We start from the raw sequence: 22,460 nt of genomic DNA on the forward strand, positions 1-22,460 counted from the left end.
TATTGTTGGGTAGTAAATAAATGCATCATTTTATAAAAATTGGATATGGCCCATTTCCTAAGGCCCATTAACAACACTTTTTCTAGACCCGTTCCATTGCTGAGTTCAATCTTTGGTTGTTATTTAGGTTGTGAGAAAGAAGAGTAGCCAACCTTTCTTGCTTTCTAGGTCTTGCAAAATTTCAAAGATTTGCTTGTGTTTTTTCTGTCTTTTTGGTTCCACCTCTCACATCAACCCAGTGTATAATTCTAAGCAAACCACACTATTATTCCAACACTACAATTAATTCCTTTTATGGAGATCATGGTCCACACAGAATTGCCATGGCAAACAAACCATTACGATACATAATGCATTAGCTTTAAGCAGCCAACTATCAGAATACAACAGAGGGGAAGAGAGCTAATTAAACTAGACCAGTTTACAGTACCATATTTCCTACTAGAATGTCATATTTTGTTACACTAAATGTGAAGCATAAGTTGATACGAACAGAGGGCGAAGGCCCAGTTTTGCGAACCATTCGGTGCTTTCGCCTTGATGATAACAGCTGCCTCCAACATCATTTGCGTTGAGTATTTGATCCATTCATGGTGATGATGCCTCTAATTACTTTTTTTGCACTTCTGCATGGCCCTTGGGGCTATAACAAACAGATAGGAAAACACAAGGATGTTAGTTAAGGATTTCATTTAGCAAACAAAGGCCTATCTATACACACAATCATTGTCACATGACAGAAGATACCTAGCCCTATAGCCTCTGAACTCTTCATGATCCTCATCCTCTTGCATGTGTCAGTGAACATTCTGCAAGAACAAACAGCCATGAGACTTGGACGCAATACTCATTATCTGTTGGTTTTGATTTGGCAAAATGGATGTCTAGAACTCCTGTATAGATATTCACAGAACCTCTGACAAAGCTATTAACATGTGTCCCTAGGGGTATTGGCAATGCCAGACTGCCTGTACTCCACATTCTGATCATTGCTGTTTACTAAACTAAGTGCAACGATGACAATTCTCTTAGATGCAAAAACCTCCTTTGAAAATCTATTTTTAATGAGTAGGATAACAAGGAATAGTTCGAGTATTACTGAATCTATACAACCTAATGTCTCGCTAGAAAAATGACCACATATAATGTACATATTGTGTCAAGAAGTCACACTTACTCCCACGGAACATCACCAACTAGCATCCAATCTCCATCCTTATCTTCGTAGGTGAGGACATATTCAGCACCATTTAGGAGATCCATTAACCGGCTCTCGCTCAGTCCATCTCTTGAAACTCCATGTGAGCCACATTGACCTGAACAAGTTTATATTAAAAAGGGAAACTAAGAATTTCTTCAAAACAAATGATGCTGCCAGCATTGTCAACAATCCTGAGTGCAGCAAAGCAACAGAGAGGATGTAGATAAATCCACCAAAAGCCAATTGAGTTTGTCTCACAAGACATATAATATGAGTCTTGTGAGATAAACCAATTGAGTTTTTGTACGCATTGGCTTTTTTTGGAATTGAAAGACGTACATATCCTTCCATGAATCCCTAATATACTTATACTAAGAGAGATGCAAACATTCCTCAATTATTTTCATTCATTTCCAGTTCTGAGAATCCAATTAAACAACGTTTTTGTTCAGGTAAACATTTTTAATCTTTCTCGAACTCTGATACTTAGTTTTTTTACAATGATCCAATTGCAATAAACTACTGATAAAAGCGGAAAAGAAATAGAGGACAATCATTGGCGGGTGTGGTGAACTAGAACAAATAATATGAGTTAAAAAGAGAAATTACCAATTGTAAAGCAGCTAAACATCTTTTCCAGAGCCAAAGATAACTCCACATAGCTGCCATATGTTTTGAGATCGACTTTCCTCAGGTATGGTGCACCATCCATGCTGACTTTAACGTAAAGACACCCTGGTCCCATCTTGCCTTCTGCATCATCATCATTTTTTGGAGGAACGGAAGCCATTGAATTCTTCCTGAAAGAACGAATTGGTGGCCATCCTACAACCTGTGCCCTGTCACACACACATGACATAAAACAAATTAGATTTTACTACGAATATCTTAACTAAGAGCCATTATAACTTCTTACCAATGGAATCTATGGCTGTATAACGTACATAAGGTTACAATTTCGTGTGGAGGAAGTCCAGAAAGTAGTAATTTCAAAATAATGAAACCTAGCTAACACGTGGCTTGTACATCTGAAAAATTCTTAAAACTGTTTTGAGACAAAATTGGAAATATACATGCAAGGAAAGGGTAGAGTGGAAGAGCTGAGACCTTGACACAAAATCTTTTGCCGTACTTTCAAACATGGAAATAATTGAAATTATTCTCACAAAGTGGACATTTGGAAAGAAATATATGCAATATGAGAGATGTAACAACCATTCTGCAAAATAAAGAGCATGAAAAAACATAGAATTGTTTAATTTAACGTAAAGGGACAAAGAAGACCTGCACAATTTTGTCTAATTGACCCACTGGACAGGAGGCTTCTTTAGTAACAAAAAGAAGACAAAACTAAAAGATAATATGAACAAAAATTAAGAACCCAGCAAAAAATCAATGAATGGAACAAATAGAAGTAATACCACAATTCAGCAGCCAAAATAATCATCTTTCTACACACACAAGTCTATAAAGAAAAAAGGAAAAGGAAAGTGAAAGAAAGCTAATTACTTTGCTGCAGGAGCAGAAACCTGGGGCTTCTTCTCATGCAATGGCTTTGGAGCCTGTTGTGCACCATCTTTCACGGCTGAAACAGCTAAACTTGTTGGTTGGTTGTTAGACTCAGACCCAGAAAGAGCTTTCCCACTATTAACACCTCTGGGAGAGAGCAAGTTACCACCTTTACCCATATCAACCTCAGATCCACCACTCCCAGAGAAAACCCACTTCCCGGAAGCTCCATCAATGGCGTCAGAGAAGCCCCTCTTGGCCCCAGAGACCAAGCCTTTAACCACACATACTGAGTACCCAGTCTTATCCTCCACCAACCCACCACCACCATCTCTCTCTGGGGACTCAGAGCCTGGCAAGCCCAGCCTCAGCTCAGTGGCTTTGAGGTTCAGAGCAGTCCCTCTGTCCCTCTCAGCAGACTTGTCAGAGCTTTCCATTGAAGAAGCAGACTCTGAAAAGCCTATGTAATCATGCTCCAGTGACATAGACATGAAAATACTTCAAGAGTCCAAGACCCAGAAGAAAGCATTAAATGGATTTAAAAGAAGAAAAAGAGAAAGAACAAGAGCTTAAATTGTTTTAAAGGATATGGTGTTGGTGAAGAAGATGAAAGAGAAGCTTCTTTGGTCTTTTGCTGCTCTCTTTTGTTTCTATATAATACAGACACACTCCCTCTCCCTCCCTCTCAGTACACTCAGTAGTCTATACTGTAAACTCTGTAACTCGAAAAATGAATATAAAAAAGCAAGGAAAATGTGCGAATATTAAATTAAATTAAATAGACAGCTTGCAAATTAAAAAAAAGTGCAACTGTTTGGGTTTGGCGTTTGTCTTTTGGCTTTTTTAGCACAAATAAAAATAAAATTATTATTATTAATATTTTCTATGAACCTTTTTGGGGGCAACCACTCCGACAGGTCACAGAAAGTTCCCGGCAAACTTTCTATGTTTTATGGTTTTTACATTTTAATTTAATATTATTCCAATAATAATTTTAAAATAGTTAATAATTAGAAAATTGGTATTTATCAGTGAGCGTGTGCCGTTCTATACAGAAAGGGATGGGACGCAGAAATGTGTTCGGGTTTTCAAGGAGGATAGGGAAATCGCTGCGGGGGATGTTTTTGGCCGGTATGGTGTTTGGATGCTCGGAAAGAAAAGGAAAAGTCGGGGGAAAAGTGAGGGAATTTTGAGAAAGCTGACATCGAGAGGCTCAAAACGGCAACGGAATCCGAAGAGCCAAAAAAGAAAAAGAAAAAAACGGCAGTTTGAGAAAACTGAAACGAGTGTTTTCGACCCCAAAAAAAAAAGAAAAAAGGAACGAGTGTGTGGGTTCCTAGAGAATTGTCTCTGTGATCCTGTGTTTGTAAGAGCCAGCTAGCTTGCTGTCGTTTGGCTGCTCAGAATTTTTGAAATTTCCCGGAAATTTTGAGGGTAGGAACAAAACAAGGCCAACCAAAAGAAAGCACAATCATTAGCCAAAAAAAGCAACTGATTAATTTTTTTTCTCTCTCACGATATACGAAAGAATTCAAACTTAAAAAATAGGGTTAAATACTTTTTCTGTCATTGGTTTTTAAATGAAAATTAGAAATTTTTTTAGCCAAATTGGTTACTGTGTTTCTCAAAGTTTACAATTGATAGACATTCCGTTATCTTTAGTTAAGTGCAGTTTCTATTTTTATTTTTTAGGAAGCACCTTCAGTCTCTTTACCATCAAAAGTCACAATATGGTTCTCACTCAATCGATTTCATGACCTTATACCTCACAATTTTGATTTCAACCCAAGATTTCTCCTAAATTGTTAAACCCTAATAGCAACTCACAAGTTAGAGGAAGAAGAATAAACATGCTTCCTATAAAAAATAAAAATTAAAACTGCACTTAACGAAATATAATGAAAAGTCTATAAATTGTCAACATTGGGAAACAGAATGACCAATTTGGCTATAAAAATTTCTCAATGACCAAATTAAATTTTCATGTAAAACTCAATGACCAAGAAGGTATTTAATCCTAAAAAATAAAATTGCTAACAATTAAGAAAGAAAAAAAAACTCAAATGTAAACAAATGATATAAAGAAAAAACTCAATCTACCAAAATAAGCGTTTTGAAGATCCATCAAGAAAACAAGGTCCTGGGTTTGAGTTCTATCGCCCCTAGAAAAGTTCTCAAAAAAATAATAAAACAAGTGAGAGTTGTTCATTTAAGTTAGAAAATAATTGAGAGTTTATTCTAACTAAATGAGAAATTGGACTAAGAAAACAATGTCACATTTTTTGAGATATATTTTTTACTAATATATATTAAGTATAAACGATAGTCTAAACTACAAACGAGGGGGTTTCTCACATACACGCACATGCACACAACTAAGATGTCATGGGAATTCGAACTTAAGATCGGTTACCAAATGAAATTACATTTTTTGTTCCCCTAATTTGACTCATTTAGTCCTATACTTTTATTTAGGTAGTAATTCATTACTATAAATATAAAATTGTTAAGAAAATTTGAATAAATTAATAGATTTTACGTTGATTACAAATATTTTGAGAGCCAAATGATACTCACATGTGTAGTTACATATTATGACCTCGAATTTCGTCAAATATTCAATTAAAAGACTTCAACCCAAGCAAAAAAGAGAAATTATGACACCTAAAATATAATTAAACTTTTTTTTCTTTTTCTTTTTAAAAAAAAATTTGAGATAAAATTGGTATGTGTAAAAGTAATGTTTGATTTTACATTAGGAAAATTTCAGTTTGGATATTTTTAATTTAATTTCCAAATATGGGCTATCCCGTCAATCAAATTCAAATAAATTAGAGGCCAAATGGGTGGACCGCACTAAAGTTTGCACGGTTGCAAAGGAGGATGGGTTGTTGGGGGACAAACGGCGTTACGTTGTGTGGTGGATGCCACTACATAAAGCACCCGGTAACCCGTTGCAACGAGCAGCCGGCTCACTAATGGCGGAACCAGGAATTTTTCTAGAAGTGTGCTAAAATTTTAATTTTAATTTTTTGTATAGAAGATCTATAAAAACAATGAGAACCATTTTTTTTTTTTTGGGTATGCTAATTGATACAATAAGAACAAAGTGGGAATCATAAACTGAAACTGTGGGAAGCAGAAACACGAACAAAAGTACAATTCATAGCAGTAGCATATCCAAAACATGTACACAGAGGCATAAACACAAAAGCTTTGTTGCACTTGTAGATCTAAATGCTAACCTGTAAATCGGAAGAAGAAGAAAAGAGAAGAAACAATGGTTCCCACTCACGTGGCCTCCAAACCACAAATATATTGCAAGTATGTGACTTTGTGGGCCAACTAGCTTAACAAATGGTGGACTAATATCCGTGGGGAGTAGGAAATATCTTATAAAATTTGCACCAAATTAGTATTTTATTAAATCTTGTACCAGGCTGAAGCACACTCTAGTCTACATGTAGTTCCGCCCTTGCGGCTCACCAATTATTAATTGGAGTTACCCTCCAACACGAACAAAATTACATCCCTGTATTACTTTATTTCCACCGTCGGATGGAAGGAATTTCTTTGATCAACGAACTACTTTTAGTTTCAGACCCAAAAAAAACCAACTACTTTTTGTACTAATTTCATAATCTCGGGAGCTTTCACTCGCCTTCTTTTGTTACAGTTTGAGAAATAAATTTTTATGTTGTGGGGTCGCAAAAACAATGGAGTAAAAATTGAAAGTTATTTGCATCCAAATCCAAGCTTATCCAAATCTTGAAGCAGATTTAAAAAGGAATTTCTTAAAGAGGATAAACCTAATCGTTGCTCTAGAAGAAAACTCTATAACAAAATCTCTAGCGGCCGACCCCCCACCCTTCCTATTCTATCTCATTCCCTTCCTTTCTCTGTGGATTCTTTGTTTTTTTGTTTTTTATATTTTGTTTTGTGATGTAGAAACAGGCGTCATGAAACGTTGTCATATGATGTAGAGTGGTAGAGTGGTGGTCTTGTTTTTTAGTTTGTTTTAGTCTAATAATTCCCAGGAACTCTTTAGGAGTTTTTTGATTTGTTTTAGTCTAAGAATTCCCAAAAGAATGGTTGTTGACTATGGAATTTTATTAATTTTTCGGGTTGTGCGTATTCTCTCAAGATCAATTCAACTTGTTGTTGCGTTTGGTCATTGAAGAAGTTATATCCATATTCAGCACCTTAATTGCTTTATAAATATTTTTATTTATCTTATCAATAAAATACTATGCCCTTTTATCAAAAAAAATGTTGAAGCATATTTTGTTGAACTTCTTCACCCCAAATGTTGGAATTTTGTCAACAATTCTGATAATTCTATTTTTGATGCTCTGAATGGTGTTGATGATGATGTGTCATGTTAAGCACTTGTCAATTGACACCATAATGCAACCCGAAAATTCTTCTTCACTATTCTTTGAGATAAAATCTATCAAAAACAATTTTGGCTTTATTCTAAACAATTATCCTCTACACTTTTATATCTACCATCATAAAAGAAAAAAATCCTAAAAAAAGTTTATAAATAAACACATTTACTTGACTCCGTTACTGAATGAGTCATTCCTTCTAAAATCACAATCTAACACATACAAAGTTATCTTGTTATAAAAAAAGAAAAAAATTATGTACACGTGCCAACGATGATTTGTCTAGAATGAAGGAGTCAAGTATTTCAGTTCCTCATGTATACTGATGTAGCATTAAAAATAGATTTTAGAAGAAGCATGACTTATTATTGTGAGGAAAATACTTCATTCTTTACTAGGTAAGTATGAGCTCCTATATTTTTGCTAATAGCAGTATGACATGTGTGCATAAGTTTATTTTTTGTGTTTTTGATGAATTATTTTTGTATATGTGTCAAATTTTCTAGGTGATAGAAAAGATGAGTAGACCGAAAAGGAGGCAAGTAGTATCCTTATTGTAATTTCACATTTTCTTTTCTTTTCTTTTCAAAATGATGAACATGAAGAAAAAGAGAATCTCCAAAGAGGGCCCACAAAAGGTAGGTGGGCCTCAAGTACCAAACTGTTGCCTGTTGTTGGTGGGCCTCCAAAGGCAGCGGCATTAGTAGTAGTGTGGTGTTATGGAGCAGCGTTTGGAGGAAAAAAAAACAAGAAGAAGCAGGTTGTGGTGTCCAAGCAAGCAGCCAAAGCAACCCACTTTCTTTCTTTTAAGTTTGGGGTTTTTTTTTAAAAGTAAAAAAAAAAAAGGCTTTTAGTTGTTTAGGCCAAGCTCAAGTGGTAAACTATATCAATCCCATATAATCTAATCTTTGGTGGTGGTTGACAGGTTATGGGCCCTCTCTGCCCTGTACTTTCGCCACAGTGATCACATGAGGTAAACAACATGATAAGCTATGCTAAGGCCCTCCCTCCCTGCAGACAATGTACATAAACTATATGCGATACCAGGAAAGGGGGATTGAACCGAGGATCTCGGATGCATGCATAGGTAAATACTCTTAATGAATAACATATTAATTACTGAAACCAAACAAGGCCTTTTAAAAAAAGAAGCAAAAATGCCTAACTCCAACATGCCAAATGGTTGTCATAATCAGAGCAAAGACTTTCTGGTAAGGGTTAGGAGACAGCATGAATCTTCAAAATAGCACCCAGCCTGACCTGACCCCATGCTGGATTTGATTCAACATCAAAAGGAATAAATAGCTTTTCTTCTAGTCCTAAATGGGCAAATCCATCATCATAGCTATCTATGAATTTATAATACCACATCAACAACGAAACACATCAGACACACTTGATCAGAAGGGCAGTGGAGCCCACCACCCTCCACAGAGTTAATAATAATATAAGATTATCATGACCTCAAAAAGCTAATTTGTAATCTTGTATTATTATACCTTGAATTAAGTCTCAATGTGAATTATGATGTTTTATGTCTTTCAAGTCAATCACAAGTCACGTTAGTTAGTTTTCCTTTTCCCTTTTTTTTTATTCCCAAACTTGCTCTGTTCTTAGCTGATTAACATCGCCAATTTTATATTCAGATTTATGGAAGAACCCTATTTTGCGGGAGAGAGACTTTCATACAACGGGGATAACATTTGTTGCTATCCTCAGTCAATAACGCCAAAAATCATTAGGTAAGTAAGTTTTGGTGAGATGAAAGAATCCCACTTACACCAGAATCTGCTAGCAATGTGATTGGCATGAACTCTAAAGCACACTGACATGGCACATGCCTACCTGCAGCAAAAAACCAAACCACGCAAAAAGGAAATGAAAGTTTGTATAATCAGTATCAAAATTCTGCAGTGTCTGAATTGGTTCTCATATTTTGATTTTGAAGCAAAGATGATAATGGATCCATAAGATTGGGTCCCCATACATATATATCAAGAATTATTGGAGTCAGGGGGAGAGCCAGAGGCCCTGAATCTCACTTCATGTACCAGCAAAATAATTCAATTTATGTTGGTGGTTTGTCAATGTCACAATTGCCATCCTACATCAAAATCACTTGGCAAATCAACAGGGTAAACTGGAAAGTGGGTGATATTTCCAGATACAACATTTTTGTATTTGCTTCAAAAGGCAGAAAGCCCTAAAGAGTGTGAAAAGAACTTCAAATGTAGGGTTCATTCGATAGGTCTCGGCGCAATTTAAGAAGATATCTTACATACTATTTGTAATGCGATCGTATCAAAATGTATAATTATAGAAATATGAATAGTATGTGACACATTCGTGTGTGGATTCACTATTGTCTTACTTTTCCTTAAAAATGGGAACTCTTCGAGCATTTGCCCAGCTGAATTTGACAATCTTTTTAGTGGAGGCTATAGTGTTGTGGATTTTCAGCAGAGCAAGAGCATATGGGCGTGACATTGAAGGCCACAAGAAATTCCACAATTCAATCATCCCTCGCTAGGCTAAGATAGGATCCAGATCCACCATAAGCGTATACTCTGAGACTTTTAAGAGCAGCTAGTCACTTGAAAATGGCAGCTCTTGAAAGTGCTTGGCATGGAAAGACATGGTGGACTTTGACTTTGAGCATATATGCCTAAAACCAATTGTCAACTAGTCTTAGACTTTTATGCATCCTCATACACCAAAATGCTTTGTAACAAGTGAAACGAATTTTGGTTCTTTTTCTTTGCCTCATTGATATTCTCTCAAATCAAAGCTACATATTCTGAACAAAAAGGAGAGATCAAACCTAAATCTTACTCTTGAACACAATTAGAATTAAGTGAGTTTTTTTTAGTATCGTTGAAAACTAATGATTGGGTTTGCATGCACCATCTTCTTTTCTTTTTCACTTTCGTCACGTTTTAAAGATTTGTGAAAACCTTTGAATCTCATGTCGGTCGGTAAAAAAATGAACCATAAATTCATCCTTCCTATTTTACCTTCATATGCAGGTAAAAACATGGGAAGGCCTACACTTGAACGAACAAGCCAAATGTTACAGAAACTAGCAAAATGCTTTTCATTTATTTATTATTATTTATAAATATTTGTGGGGAAAGGGGGACATAAAAAGAGTCACAAGGAAATCTCATGTTCAGCCAAAAATGGTTTAATAACTGAAATTCATAAATAAATGATCTCAATATTCTTTCTTTTCCTTCAATTGTAATGTATCCCTCTAACTCAACAAAAAAAAAAAAGTATAAGAAAACAACAAAACAAAAAGAAAAGAAAACAGAGAAACCCTGAAATGGATATTTACTCTGTGGCTACTTTCTGAAGCTCCTCCCACGTGGCTAATTTTTCCCTGGGCTTGTTTCTTAAACTCCCAAGCCTCCTTTCTTCTGAATCTATCTTTTCCCATCCACCAAATGGTATAACTCTAACATTTCGACTATCCAGCAATTGGAGGAGACCCTCCCTGCCCGAGCTAGATGATGATGCCAATACTCCTTGCTTAATGTCTTCAGATATACTTGCAACCTGTGCCATGTTGATTAGTGAAGTGAGCAAAGCTGGTAATCACCCTAATCAAATCCGATAATCGGTTTTAATTATGATAGTTATTGGTTCCAAGATGCTTCATGTGCCACTATAATTATGATAGTTATTGGTTCCAAGATGCTTCATGTGCCACTACTGATGGACATGAATACACCTTATTAACCAGTACCTTTCCATCTAAGTAATGTAAAAGACCACTTACAGTTTCTTCTGCACAATAGAGGTTTGTAGCAATGATCCCAGTTGGTCCTCTCTTCAACCATCCACATACATACAAACCCTTCTCGAGCAGCATAGGATCTCCAGATGTATCACTTAGAACTCGCCCTCTAACATTTGGAACCACGCCTGCAAAGAAGATCATCATTATGATCCTTGCTTTGTCTCTTGTGGTCAATATAGAACCACTTCTGGCAAGAAGCTAATTTAGTAATATTCCAGAAATAGGAAACATTTTGTCACAAATCAAAACTTCTATGGAACCAGGTGAATGAGGCCTTCTAAAGATTGAACCAACTAAAGTTTCAAATCAGTATGAAGTTTGCATTAGCATATCTGAGTGAATGATCTTCCCCATATTTTGTACAATCTCATCAACTTTGATGCTTAAACATAGAGTTTTGAGGGAAACTTAAGATCCAGATCACTTCATATAACAGCATCTACATACCTTTCCGATGATCGAAGGGTAATCCATCAACTGGTACTGATTTGTAACCGATGCTCTTAAGCACAATCCTGTAGAAGAAAGAAAGCATATTGCCACTGTTGTCAGTACCTCATCTCTCTCTCTCTCTCTCTCATCACAAGCAACTGCACACACATTGCATGTGTATGCCTATAGTATGAAATTAGCAACGGCGGAATTTCAAAAGAAAGTACCCGCATCCAAGATCTTCAAACTGTCCAGTACCTGCAGCCATTCGTTCTCCTGGTCTATCACCTAGAAAGTGAAGTTGAAAGAAGCAATTTAGTCATTGTCACTTGGATGACCAAAAAAATGGAATCATTTACTTGTGTTATTGACAGCTTCCATAATTATTTGGAACTTGATGTTTGACCTCTTCCTTTTTACCATCATTAGTTTTGTCATTTGATGATGATGTATGGTACAATCATTCGGTAATATGTTCACATGTGATACGGCCTCACTTCATTGGAAAATACATAAAAACTTTTACTACAAATTATATGGAGTATAAATTACCTATGAGTTTTGTCTTCTCGAGTCTGACACCAGAAACATGGCCACTTCTCTCATTAGACTCTAGAAACTTATCTGGTTTCCGAAAGAAAACAAAGTGCAATTCACGTGGATCTGAATTGGGGTGTGAAGCCCTAGTCGTGGCTGCCTTAGAGAGCAACTCATAAACCCTTTTTCGAATTCGATTATTCCTCATCTCTTCCTTACCAAAAGACAGCAACAAGGTACATGAAAATTACTAACAGTAAAGGGACTTAATAGACCACCAATAACAGCTAAGAATACTTCAAAACATCAATTTCTATATTTAGCTATAACAGTAACCTTGAGAGAGACGGAGATAAGATCAACTTAGATACCTCATCTTCTGGGGTTGTGAGTAGATCAGCTTCCTTGATGTGAACATGCAGATCTTTGATACCTGAAAAACAAAGACAACAACTTCATGTAATTCCGCATATAAAAAACCTCTACAAACAAGATGACCGAGTAATATTATAAGTGAGAATATGATGACACCATTACACCAATGACCTATGACAAAAATATACAAACAAAATCTGATTGCAGATAATTAGAAACTACAAATACTTAGTCTTTTTTGTAAGCTACTTATAATTATTACAGAATTAATCTTATATCTATTCCCATAAAACATGGAGGTCAATACTTGGAAATTCATAAGTGATTTATAAATATCATACCATAAGCTTTTCTATAATGTTTTAAATAGATTATACAATACCAAGGACATCTTTCAAGTAAGATCAAGAAGGCCCATTGTCCCCTAGTCCAATCCCGCTGTAACATTGCAATTATATTGCAATGTCACCACCACACAATCCAAAAATAAGTGTAATTTAAACTTTAAAATCCCCGGAAGTTGCAGGCTCTTGTAAAAAAGGTCAAACGGACTAAATGCACTCCTAAAGTAATTACTTCTCAGCATAGCATCCAAACAAAACATTTTAGAGAAGAAAATATAAATCATATCCTTCACTTAGAATTAGAACGAATGTGATATTAAAAATCACCATTAATTTCACGCAGCTCTTTAGCAGTGCAAGCTGCTTGGGCTGGTCCCCGCCTCCCAACCAAATACACTTTCCTGAAATGACATTGACATCATTAAACATGAAACCCAGATAAAGTAGCAATTATAATGTCTGATTATTCTCAAGATATGGGATAGCAAACCTTATAGAGCTGTCCTCAAGAGCTGCCAAAGCATGGCTCGCAATATCAGTTGTAGCCAACTCTGTTGTTGGTCGTAACAGAATGCGTGCAACATCAAGAGCTACATTGCCCTGAAACCAAAAGGAGCTGTTTGGTAGGGATAAAACTCCTATGTAATAATAAAAGGCTATTTGTTTGTGTTGTGACAAGGATCATGAAGTACATATATTAACTGTAACTTAAGAGAAGGTTAATCCTATTTATTAACTTGATAAAGTATGAAGATACCTGACCAAGAATTACAGCTGTATCAGAGCTCTTCAAGTCGGGGTTTAGGTATCTGCAATTTGGGTGCCCATTATACCACCAAACAAATTCTCTCGCTGCATAGACGCCACTCAAATCCTAGAAAGAGGTATAAACCAATTATTTAAAAAAAAAACATTGTATTTAAAACATTAGTTGCAATTCTATCCATTCTATTGATCAAAGAGCACCATAATATTAAAGAAACAAAACCAAAACAAGCAAAACATACTTCTCCGGGGATACCAAGAACTCTATCACTTTCAGCACCGTAGGCAAGCACAACCTGCGTCTTGCACATAATGTTGGTCAAACAATTAAGCATACCAAGAATGGCATTGCCAATGCCGGCATTATTTACACATATTGAGTCAGAACCCCACCACGTCGTACAACTCACGGAGCTCAGGGAGAGTTACAGAGGAACCAAGAGTGACATTTCCAAAGAATGTGCAGCGTTCATGTTGCGCAACCCGCGTAAACTGGTTGACCACAATCTGTTGCAAGTTTTCTAATAAAATAAGCTCAGATAAGAAATTTATTCCTCGCCACACCAAGAGAATTCAACAAAATAAACTGATAAAATTCACAGGATGCTCTTTATAAGAGGAAGTAAACTCGATTTTTGATAATGTGTGAGTTCACCAACTTCAATTTTCTTGAACTATTTTACGAAAAAAGAAAGAACTGAGACTAAGAATAATATGGTCACCTTGGTTTCAGGATGATCAGGTGCTACGCCAGAGCGGACTAACCCGAAAGGCGTTGGCAAACGATCAATGATATCCACCTGTGCTTCCTGATGCGCCTTCAGCATCTATTTCAGCTCAATTCATACCCATCATATCAAATTTCAATGCTTTATTAAAATTAATTTAACAACAAAAAACACATACAAATAGAAAGAGTTTACCTTCTCAGCAGTGTAGAAGCCAGCAGGTCCACTTCCGATGACACAGACGCGCAGAGGGTGAGAAGCAACGGTCGTGAAGGTTCTAGAGAACCACGTCCTGGCTTGAAAAATCACCATTTTCATTGAATTGAAAAAATGAATATGATCAAGTCAGTGAGCTTGTAAGTGTGCCTGAAGAATTTGATCCTCAGGCTACGCCGTCGAGGAGGCGCTGACGGGGTAGCGAGCGTGTGGGTGGGCAGAAGTGGTGCAGCGGGGATGTGGTCTGCAACTTGATTTTCGTTGCCGCTGCAAAAGCATGTGCATCTCACGTGAGTCAGATTGTAGAGAATTATGAATGAAATGAGGGGTCTTTTGGTACAGCGGACTGTCATGGACTAGACTAAATCCTGGGACTGTCTCGGATTAGCTTGGATTGGCCTAAGCTGGATTAAGTACTGACCTATGTTTGGTGCTGCGTCAGACTAAGAAGCTGGAGTGTAAAAATAGTGAAGACCTATGTTTGGTGCTGTGTCGGACTAAAAAATAATTATTTAAATATTTAAATATAATAATTTTTAGATAATTAAATGTAATTTAATAAGATCTTAAAACTATGAACATACTTTCTAGATACCAAATTTACATGTAGATTCAAAGTTAGAATTTCTCCACAAACTCCTAACAAATCAACAAAGAAAGCATTTCAAAAATGCCATCAAGCCCATTCATAGCAATTTTTGAATGCCATTATATATGTAAATTTCAACACCCATTCAAGAATAAATAATAAAACTCAATACCCATGTAGGAAAATTTCATTTCACAATATAAGCGGAATACATATTTACTCTCATTTTTCCTTACAAACTATTAATTCTTGGGCCTAAATGTAACTAGCATAAGTCTAGTATTTTGCTAGTTCCCTTCAGAAGTCATGATCCAAAAGTTTCATTCATTGTCAAAATATAAGTGCAAGCAATGCAAGCCCTTGATGTCTTCTTCAATCACAAAAAGCCACCTACCAAAGTGAAAAAAAAAATAAAAAAATCTATCTTAAGTATGTGATTACATTTCATCAGGCAAAGCTAACAATATAAATTAGAAACCTAGTCAATGATGACCGTCCATGGAAAGTAATTGAATACTGAACATAACAAGATAAAACTTTACTTCTTATTGCTTTGATCTTCAGTGAGGTCTACATTTTGACCAAAAAATCAAAATCAACAAACTCATGTAAGGCTTAAAAGTCAATGTCAATTGCAGACATACAAAAAACATCTATCTCAATTTGAATGTTCAAAAAGCACAGAGTGTATGATTCATATCACATATATGACTAATGTAATGTGACGAACCAATGACTACTCAACACAACCACAAAAAAAGGGGACACGTTATCTAATAGATAAGCTAGACTACTCAACACAACCGCAAAAAAGACTAAAATTTGGCATGTTTTGGTGCCAAACCAATGACTAAGCATGTCATTAGTCCTCCAATGAAGCAACTCTTGAGAAACTCACCACTACCTTTGTCTCGAATGCCCATGTGGTAGCCAAGATCAAAATCAAGAATTGCATTACCACCCCATTGCATAACCCAACTGAGTGCCACATTTTAGCAAACAGTTGGAGTGCATGTTGTGCTATGGACTTTTGCCCAACACCGGAAGCATTAAGCCCCAAACCCAATTCTTCAAAGATTGAAACCTATGAATCTTATGAACAAAACCAATGGACTCTGAACCAGCAATAATGGCAACAAAATAAGACAAAGAAACAAGCAAACCTTTCGTGCATTTGAGTTCAGGAATTTGCGATGTCGCTGATATCCACGATTGAAAACTGACAAAGCCCACTTCAAGTACAAACAGAGTCGTTCAATTGGTTGATGACCATGTTGTTCACAGCATTCATAGGCTCTGTAATTTCAGGTGGCCTGAAAGCATCATCAGAAACAAGAAATTCACTCTTGCAATCAAGACCCACGTGGATGGCACCCTCAGAATGGAGAAATATTTCAAGTGCTTCTCACTCTTGCAATCAAATCCGTCATGAAGGTCAATGGCAGAATTGTGTGGCAGAGTCGATACACACTGCACCGAGATATCACGAAGCAGGACAAGAAGAAGAAGAAACTGGTTTGCGTTGTGTCGGACTCGCTTGTTCTATTCAGCGAGAGCGCTATTTAGCGAACCAATTTTCAGCCGCACTATATTAGAAGGGCGAGTGAGCCCTTTTTTGAATGTTTGGGCTATATAGTCTCATTTAAGTTAGTCCAGTCTTAAACCAAACATGGGTTTTAAGTATTATTTTGTCCAGTCCAGTCTAGTGAGGCCTACCAAACAAGGCCTGAAAGTCAAGACAGGTAGGTGGATATCCGGGTCAGCCTTAGAACCCGGTCCATACTGCATGTTGGAGATGAAGCTCGAGTTCTTAACTGGTCAGCTGTTTTTTGGGCGCGAAGATGAAGAGCTAGCTCGCGTGTTTTTCTTTTAGGTCGCGTCGTCTTCTCAAATTTGTTGTTATTTTGGGCTGGTGTTAGTTAAGCCCATGATTTTAAAGGGTCTAATATAAGCCCACTTAGTGAGTTTCTAATCCAAACAAATCAAGTTGCTAAAATAAGCCCATGTTTGATTGAAGACATGATTAGTGCTAAATAGCTCAATCCTGTCCTAGTGAACATGCCCTTTATCTCTAAAGCCTTGAGAAATAGAATGAATGAAGCGTAGAATAAAAGAAAAGGGAAAAAATAGGTGCCTAAGAATTAAGATGTTTGCTAAATATAACACACCAAACACATTCATACACTAAAATATTTTTACGAAAATGCTAGGCATACCATATTTTTAATAGAGGTGGGCCCCATTATATTGGTGGGCACCACATCCATTAGAAAAGTGATACACAATGTAATATGCCTAACATTACTCATATTTTGATTGACATGCTAGCGCTTCGTTTTTACCTACTTTTTAGGAGCATTAATGATTAACCACATAAATTTACTATCCAAAATCCATAATTATGTGTTGACCCCAGCACTTATCCACAAGACAATTATGTTGACCGGAGTCAACAGATGTCAACCAAACCAAAATGTCTTCCATATAAAATATAAAAGGAAAAAATAAAAAGGACATATATGATGTCATAGTTGACGTGTAGGTGACGTCATAAAAATTGTAAAATATGAAACTTATGAAACCGAGTTTCATTTTAAAAATAAAAAAGAGGGAGGCATAATTACGGTGTGGGCCCCAGGTTGATCATTTCGTGGGCAGAAATTACAAAAAAAACATTAAAAACAACGAAGGGCGGAGGAGAGAGAGAAGTTGTTAAAGGTCGGCATCCAGAGGCGGTTTTTGCTTTTTGTGAGAAGGGGGGCAAATGGCTGGTAGTGGGCCTTCGGTTGGGTCCACCTCACTAGGGACAATATGGTCCATTACCTTTAAGTCCCTTTCACACCTAGAAAGCCCAATGAGAAAGAATTCTGTTCGTATGGAACTCATACGGACGGTCGCGCAAATTCGGGCCCACAACCGCCTCCCTAAAGTCTCTTTTATATATATTTTGTAATTTCTCAAAAACTACATCAATTTGAGATTTTTTTTCCTTTTTTGTTGGCTTAACCTGATTTGAACTTGAATTTGACTTCTTTGTTTTTATATGGAGGATGCCTAAACTACCATTTCATTGAACATTTGAATTAGAGATTTTAATCGCAATGATCGTCTGAACTTATACTGAGTTTCATGTTGTAGTCATTTTAATTATCACTTGTTTTTAAAGAATAATTGTGTCTAAATTGACAATTTTACACTTTTGATTGACAGAATTTGATGAAAATACTAAATCGGATGACGTGCGAGAATTAAAGGACAAAATAAAACTTGGATATCAATTTAAGAACCACTACACAGTCACAAATTTTCGCATACCTCGAATTCTCACACAAAATGTTCCCCCATTCTTACCTTTTCTGTTGATAAATTTTTACCTTTCCCTCGATAAATCCAGTCCAGTCCAAACATAAAGTTGCTCCCATACTCCCAGTTGCCATTGGAACAGGAAAAAAAAACAAAACAAAAAAGTCCTAGTTGCCATGTGATTGGGTGGTCGCACGTGAAAGAGCTCAATCAAATGTATTTATTTTGGGACAAAAAGAAAGAGCTCACGAATCATCATAAACTTTTTTATTTATCATGTTTTAATATTGTTTGTTTTTTGAATACCCACACTTTACACGTGTGGCAGCATGTGGGCCGCTGACCCCCCGTCAGGCACGTGATCTAGCATGTGAGAGGTTTTTCCATTTACCTAATTTGTGTTTCTAGCATGTATAAATAATTTATTTTTAATTTTGTTCTATAATTGTTAGTACATTATTTCGAAATAGATTATGTGAAATATATTTTGGACTAGCTAAACGACTCGTTGAAAATGATAGTCCAACTCAAACTTGTCTCTTCGTTTTTTTTCTCGAAAAAAATTATTATTTTTTATTACAATCTCACTCATTCTTGTCATTTCTCAGTGTAAATTAATCATTTTTAAGTCTCTCTAGTTTGACTTTTCTTCTCTTTAATCACATTGGCTTTGACATTATGCAATGAAAAAAAGCAAAAGTTGCTTGAAATAATTCCCTCTAAAGGAATTTATAAATGGTGTGGATATATAATTATTATACAAAAAGCAGAAGTGGGGCTAAAAAGAATTATTTGATATTTGGATATATAAGAAGACAAATTTGTATGTGATAATAAACTATAAAAAGCATGATGTGGAGATTATTGGGATCAGTATTGTAGCTGTATTTAAGAGAGAGAAATGCGATTGTTTATTCGCTACTGAGAATGATTGAAGGATTTGTTTATATCTACTGAGATATGGCCTTTTGTTTGTCTGCCAAGATTATTCCTTTCTAATATTTTACATGGATTGATTTCTTACTTTACTTAAATTATATACTTTAGTGAGTTAGTAGCGAAGTAGCATAAATACTAGAACAAAACAAGAACCGGGAAGAAAGTTGAGGTTTCACCTTAAAATCAATTGGTAATTGGGGGAGTAGTGCAACACCTTATAAGCTATTTCAAGCTCTATTAATTTTCCAATGCGGGACATTTTTCCCTTCACATTCTCATAACATTAGTGACACAAGATGAGGTGATTATTAATAATGTTGTTTTCTTGTAATGAAACTACAAAATAATAATTTGGGTGTTTTAATTTGGAGAAATTATAAAGATTGATGTGTCATGAGTTATGATGTAGTATTAATAAATATATACACGTATGATAATATGATTTAATTGATAACATCATGATCACACCAAAGAATTACTCACTTGCTTGTGGATCAAAATCAACTCTATATTTTGGAAATAGGGGGCACAACAAAGTTACATAGTTTTAGCAATTAATTGTTAAATATAGAAAGCATATAAAGAGTGTTTTGCACATAACAAACCACTTATATATATATATATATAACCGTCACACAGACAAACATATATATACATTTATTTTCTTATTCGAATATTTGCATGTTATTACCGTGCATATACCATTGTAAATCGGGAGAAAAGCAAGAAGGGTAATATAAAATGCATAATTTCTGCATGTCCGCACATCCGCATAGGAAAAGATTTAAATGTAAAAATTTTATGGAACTAAGCAGATTCGAATGGAATTAGATCCTGAGAGAATGGTAATTAAACTTTGGAACTGATTGATCCTCTCAATAAATAAAACCCATATATTTTAGGATAAGGATAGTCTGGATATGAGCATCGAAATGCGTGCACGCAATTGAGCCAAAAACATCATTTTCTTCCAGCAACGTCCTTGAATGTACCAGGTGTTCTTAATGAAAAAAAAAAAAAACAAAGACATGGAAACAGTTTAATTAAGAAAAAAGAAGACCTGAACAGTTTCTTAATTAGAATTAACAATGCATTCGGTGCAGTGCAGTAGTACCGCAAGTAGCGTAAGTTTAAGGAAATTTGGATTACTTGTCAGTTTGATGTTGAAACTTGAAATTGACTACATGCTCAAATGTGATGAGTTTCTTTCATTGCGTTTTGAAATTGACTACACGAAAACACATATATTACAAAAGTAAAAATTATTTTTTCTTTTTTCCTTTTTAACATGATTATATAAGGATGACAAGTGGCTAAACATAAACTTGATTAATTCTGACAAGTGGCATCCTCTTCTCTTTCTCCTTTTTTTTTTTTTTTTTTTTTTCAACTTCTTAATTATTTACATATATATCTATATACTGTTGAGAGACTAAACATAACTCTACACTTTTGTAAGAGCATCCGCAATAATGAACTCCCTAAATCACCTCCTTAGATAAAATTTAGGGAGGAAGTGAGAAAACCCACCTCCAACCATGCTCCCTATCCAGCTCATAAAATAAAATCGGATGAGATAGAATGGACTAATAGTGGCTTCGTATAATTTATAGAGATGAACCATTTTTGTTGAATTAAAAAAGAATTATTGCAGTTATATGAATCACTAACCTAGAGAGTATGATTGAAGTTTAAATTTTATAGAGAAATTCTAAAATAACTTTTGTGTGTTTTTAGCTAAATTTTAACCGAAAAACAGAGAGCTCCCAACTTTCATCTCCAACATAATAGTTGCCTGCATACAACTCTATATAGTCAGCTGCAAAAGTGAAAGTTGGAGAAGGGTAGTGGAGTTCATATAGAACAGCACAAGAGAAAAAAAAAATCATTTTAAAAACATAAAAGTTTTATAATTTCTATGTGTTTGTCTTCATTGTCATAGATGGGGGATTTGCCTACTTGTAGCAGTACCTTTTGGTTAAAGTTAGCATTTAAATAAGAAAAGAATTAAACCAGGATTTTTATTAGGGTTATGATATACCCTACAAAGCTTATATTATATAAGATTAGCTGTCTAGGGATCATAAATAGGAATAATGCATAAATCTTAAGGGGGGGTTTATTAAGGCATGTGATGGAGAATCCAATGATCAAGCATGGCCTATATGAAACAAAAGAACACACCCTTTTATGGGGTTTATATTCGACTTCAAGGAAACGACATGCCAAGTTTCAAAAAATGTCGATTTCATTATCAATTGCTAATTAATTAAGTTTTGAAATGAATTATATTGAAAAACATGCAGCTTAACAGCTAGCAACTCGTACCATTCATTCAGCTATATTGTCTACTGCCGAAGCCAAAAGAAAAAAAACAAGAAAAAAAAAAAAATCTTAGAGAGCTCATGATGATGAAGAATGGTGAGGGAGGTGTGTTGCCGCAATGGGCAGAAGTTTGTCCTATTACTGTACTGTGATCATTACAAGTTACAAAATAGTTCAATGGAAACATGTGGCATGTTTCTGGAAAAAAAGAATCCCCACCGAATGTTACATCAAGAAAAATTTGAAGTCCATATTGAACCCCATTTTTAAATATTATGTTATAAATTAGAAATACCCAAATGCTATGGTTATAACAATTACCGTTTATATCTGTGTGGGTTATATGTCATGTCATTGATGTATGTGAGATTCACAATAAAGTTCACAATACATCAACAACGATTGATGATTTTTCACGCACATATATACGCTGTTTTTAGTTTTCACATTAAATATTAGGTATATGTTGACCAACTAATGTAAACTTGTTGAAAAATCAATCTCGTAGATAAAACGTGATATTTGGTGCAAGAAATTTGAGCCACAAGTTCACATATCTTAGTAGCTAAGGCCTGAATGAAGCAAGAACCTTGAACTTTTGGGTTTGGAAGAAGGGCCTATATAGAATAATCTAAGTGCTAGTATTAGAGAGAGAAGAATATAAGGGAGGTAAGGTGAGGACAAAGGAAAGGTGGTTGATCTTTGTTTGTTTTATATCGTTGGAGATTTGAAGAGAGCCAAAGAATTAAAAATAAAAAGACGAGTGAGAAAGTTGGGTGTGCTGGAAAAGACATGGCGCCCCCGACAAAGATTTTTGGCAGTACGGACCAGACATGCCCATTTCCCCCCTCCTTTAATGTGCCCAAAATAATAAGGCTATTTGTTATGTTCTTCGGGCAAGCTCGAGATTTAAGGGTTCTTTTGTTTGTTTGTTTATTGCATTAAAATGCGGTTTAAGGGAATGTATGTCGTGGGAATAAATGATTAATTATACCACAGGAGAA

At 35.5% G+C, this 22,460-nt stretch overlaps 2 protein-coding genes across 2 annotated transcripts; both read right to left on the bottom strand.

The window, feature by feature from the left end:
• Positions 1-265: 265 nt before the first annotated feature.
• Positions 266-3,419, bottom strand: PAP2 (phytochrome-associated protein 2). Its single transcript, XM_021951506.2, has 5 exons — positions 2,711-3,419; positions 1,811-2,040; positions 1,178-1,316; positions 748-809; positions 266-643 (listed from the first exon to the last, which is right to left on the bottom strand). Exons 1-5 carry the CDS (start codon positions 3,199-3,201, stop codon positions 606-608), a joined length of 960 nt encoding a protein of 319 aa, XP_021807198.1. The 5' UTR covers positions 3,202-3,419; the 3' UTR covers positions 266-605.
• Positions 3,420-10,302: 6,883 nt separating this feature from the next.
• LOC110751001 (NADPH:adrenodoxin oxidoreductase, mitochondrial-like) lies at positions 10,303-14,533 on the bottom strand. The gene is made up of 13 exons (XM_021951416.2): positions 14,280-14,533; positions 14,079-14,183; positions 13,750-13,863; positions 13,599-13,652; positions 13,349-13,465; positions 13,082-13,191; positions 12,919-12,992; positions 12,244-12,305; positions 11,888-12,086; positions 11,563-11,623; positions 11,351-11,418; positions 10,883-11,028; positions 10,303-10,659 (listed from the first exon to the last, which is right to left on the bottom strand). Exons 1-13 carry the CDS (start codon positions 14,400-14,402, stop codon positions 10,435-10,437), a joined length of 1,458 nt encoding a protein of 485 aa, XP_021807108.2. The 5' UTR covers positions 14,403-14,533; the 3' UTR covers positions 10,303-10,434.
• Positions 14,534-22,460: the final 7,927 nt, after the last annotated feature.

The sequence above is a fragment of the Prunus avium genome, chromosome 7 (assembly GCF_965620075.1).
Source record: "Prunus avium chromosome 7, drPruAviu1.hap1.1, whole genome shotgun sequence".
Lineage (NCBI taxonomy): Eukaryota > Viridiplantae > Streptophyta > Magnoliopsida > Rosales > Rosaceae > Prunus > Prunus avium.

What these genes read in the sequence shown, in the direction of transcription:
- LOC110751001 (XM_021951416.2), bottom strand. Translation starts at nt 14,402, where the DNA reads ATGAAAATGGTGATTTTTCAAGCCAGGACGTGGTTCTCTAGAACCTTC. An exon ending in GCTTCTACACTGCTGAGAAG is followed by an intron (nt 14,184 to 14,279) that starts GTAAACTCTTTC and finishes GAGCTGAAATAG; the next exon opens with ATGCTGAAGGCGCATCAGGA. An exon ending in TCTATTGTGCAGAAGAAACT is followed by an intron (nt 10,660 to 10,882) that starts GTAAGTGGTCTT and finishes AACATGGCACAG; the next exon opens with GTTGCAAGTATATCTGAAGA.
- PAP2 (XM_021951506.2), bottom strand. Translation starts at nt 3,201, where the DNA reads ATGTCTATGTCACTGGAGCATGATTACATAGGCTTTTCAGAGTCTGCT. An exon ending in GTTTAGCTGCTTTACAATTG is followed by an intron (nt 1,317 to 1,810) that starts GTAATTTCTCTT and finishes AAACTTGTTCAG; the next exon opens with GTCAATGTGGCTCACATGGA. An exon ending in GTTGGTGATGTTCCGTGGGA is followed by an intron (nt 810 to 1,177) that starts GTAAGTGTGACT and finishes TTGTTCTTGCAG; the next exon opens with AATGTTCACTGACACATGCA.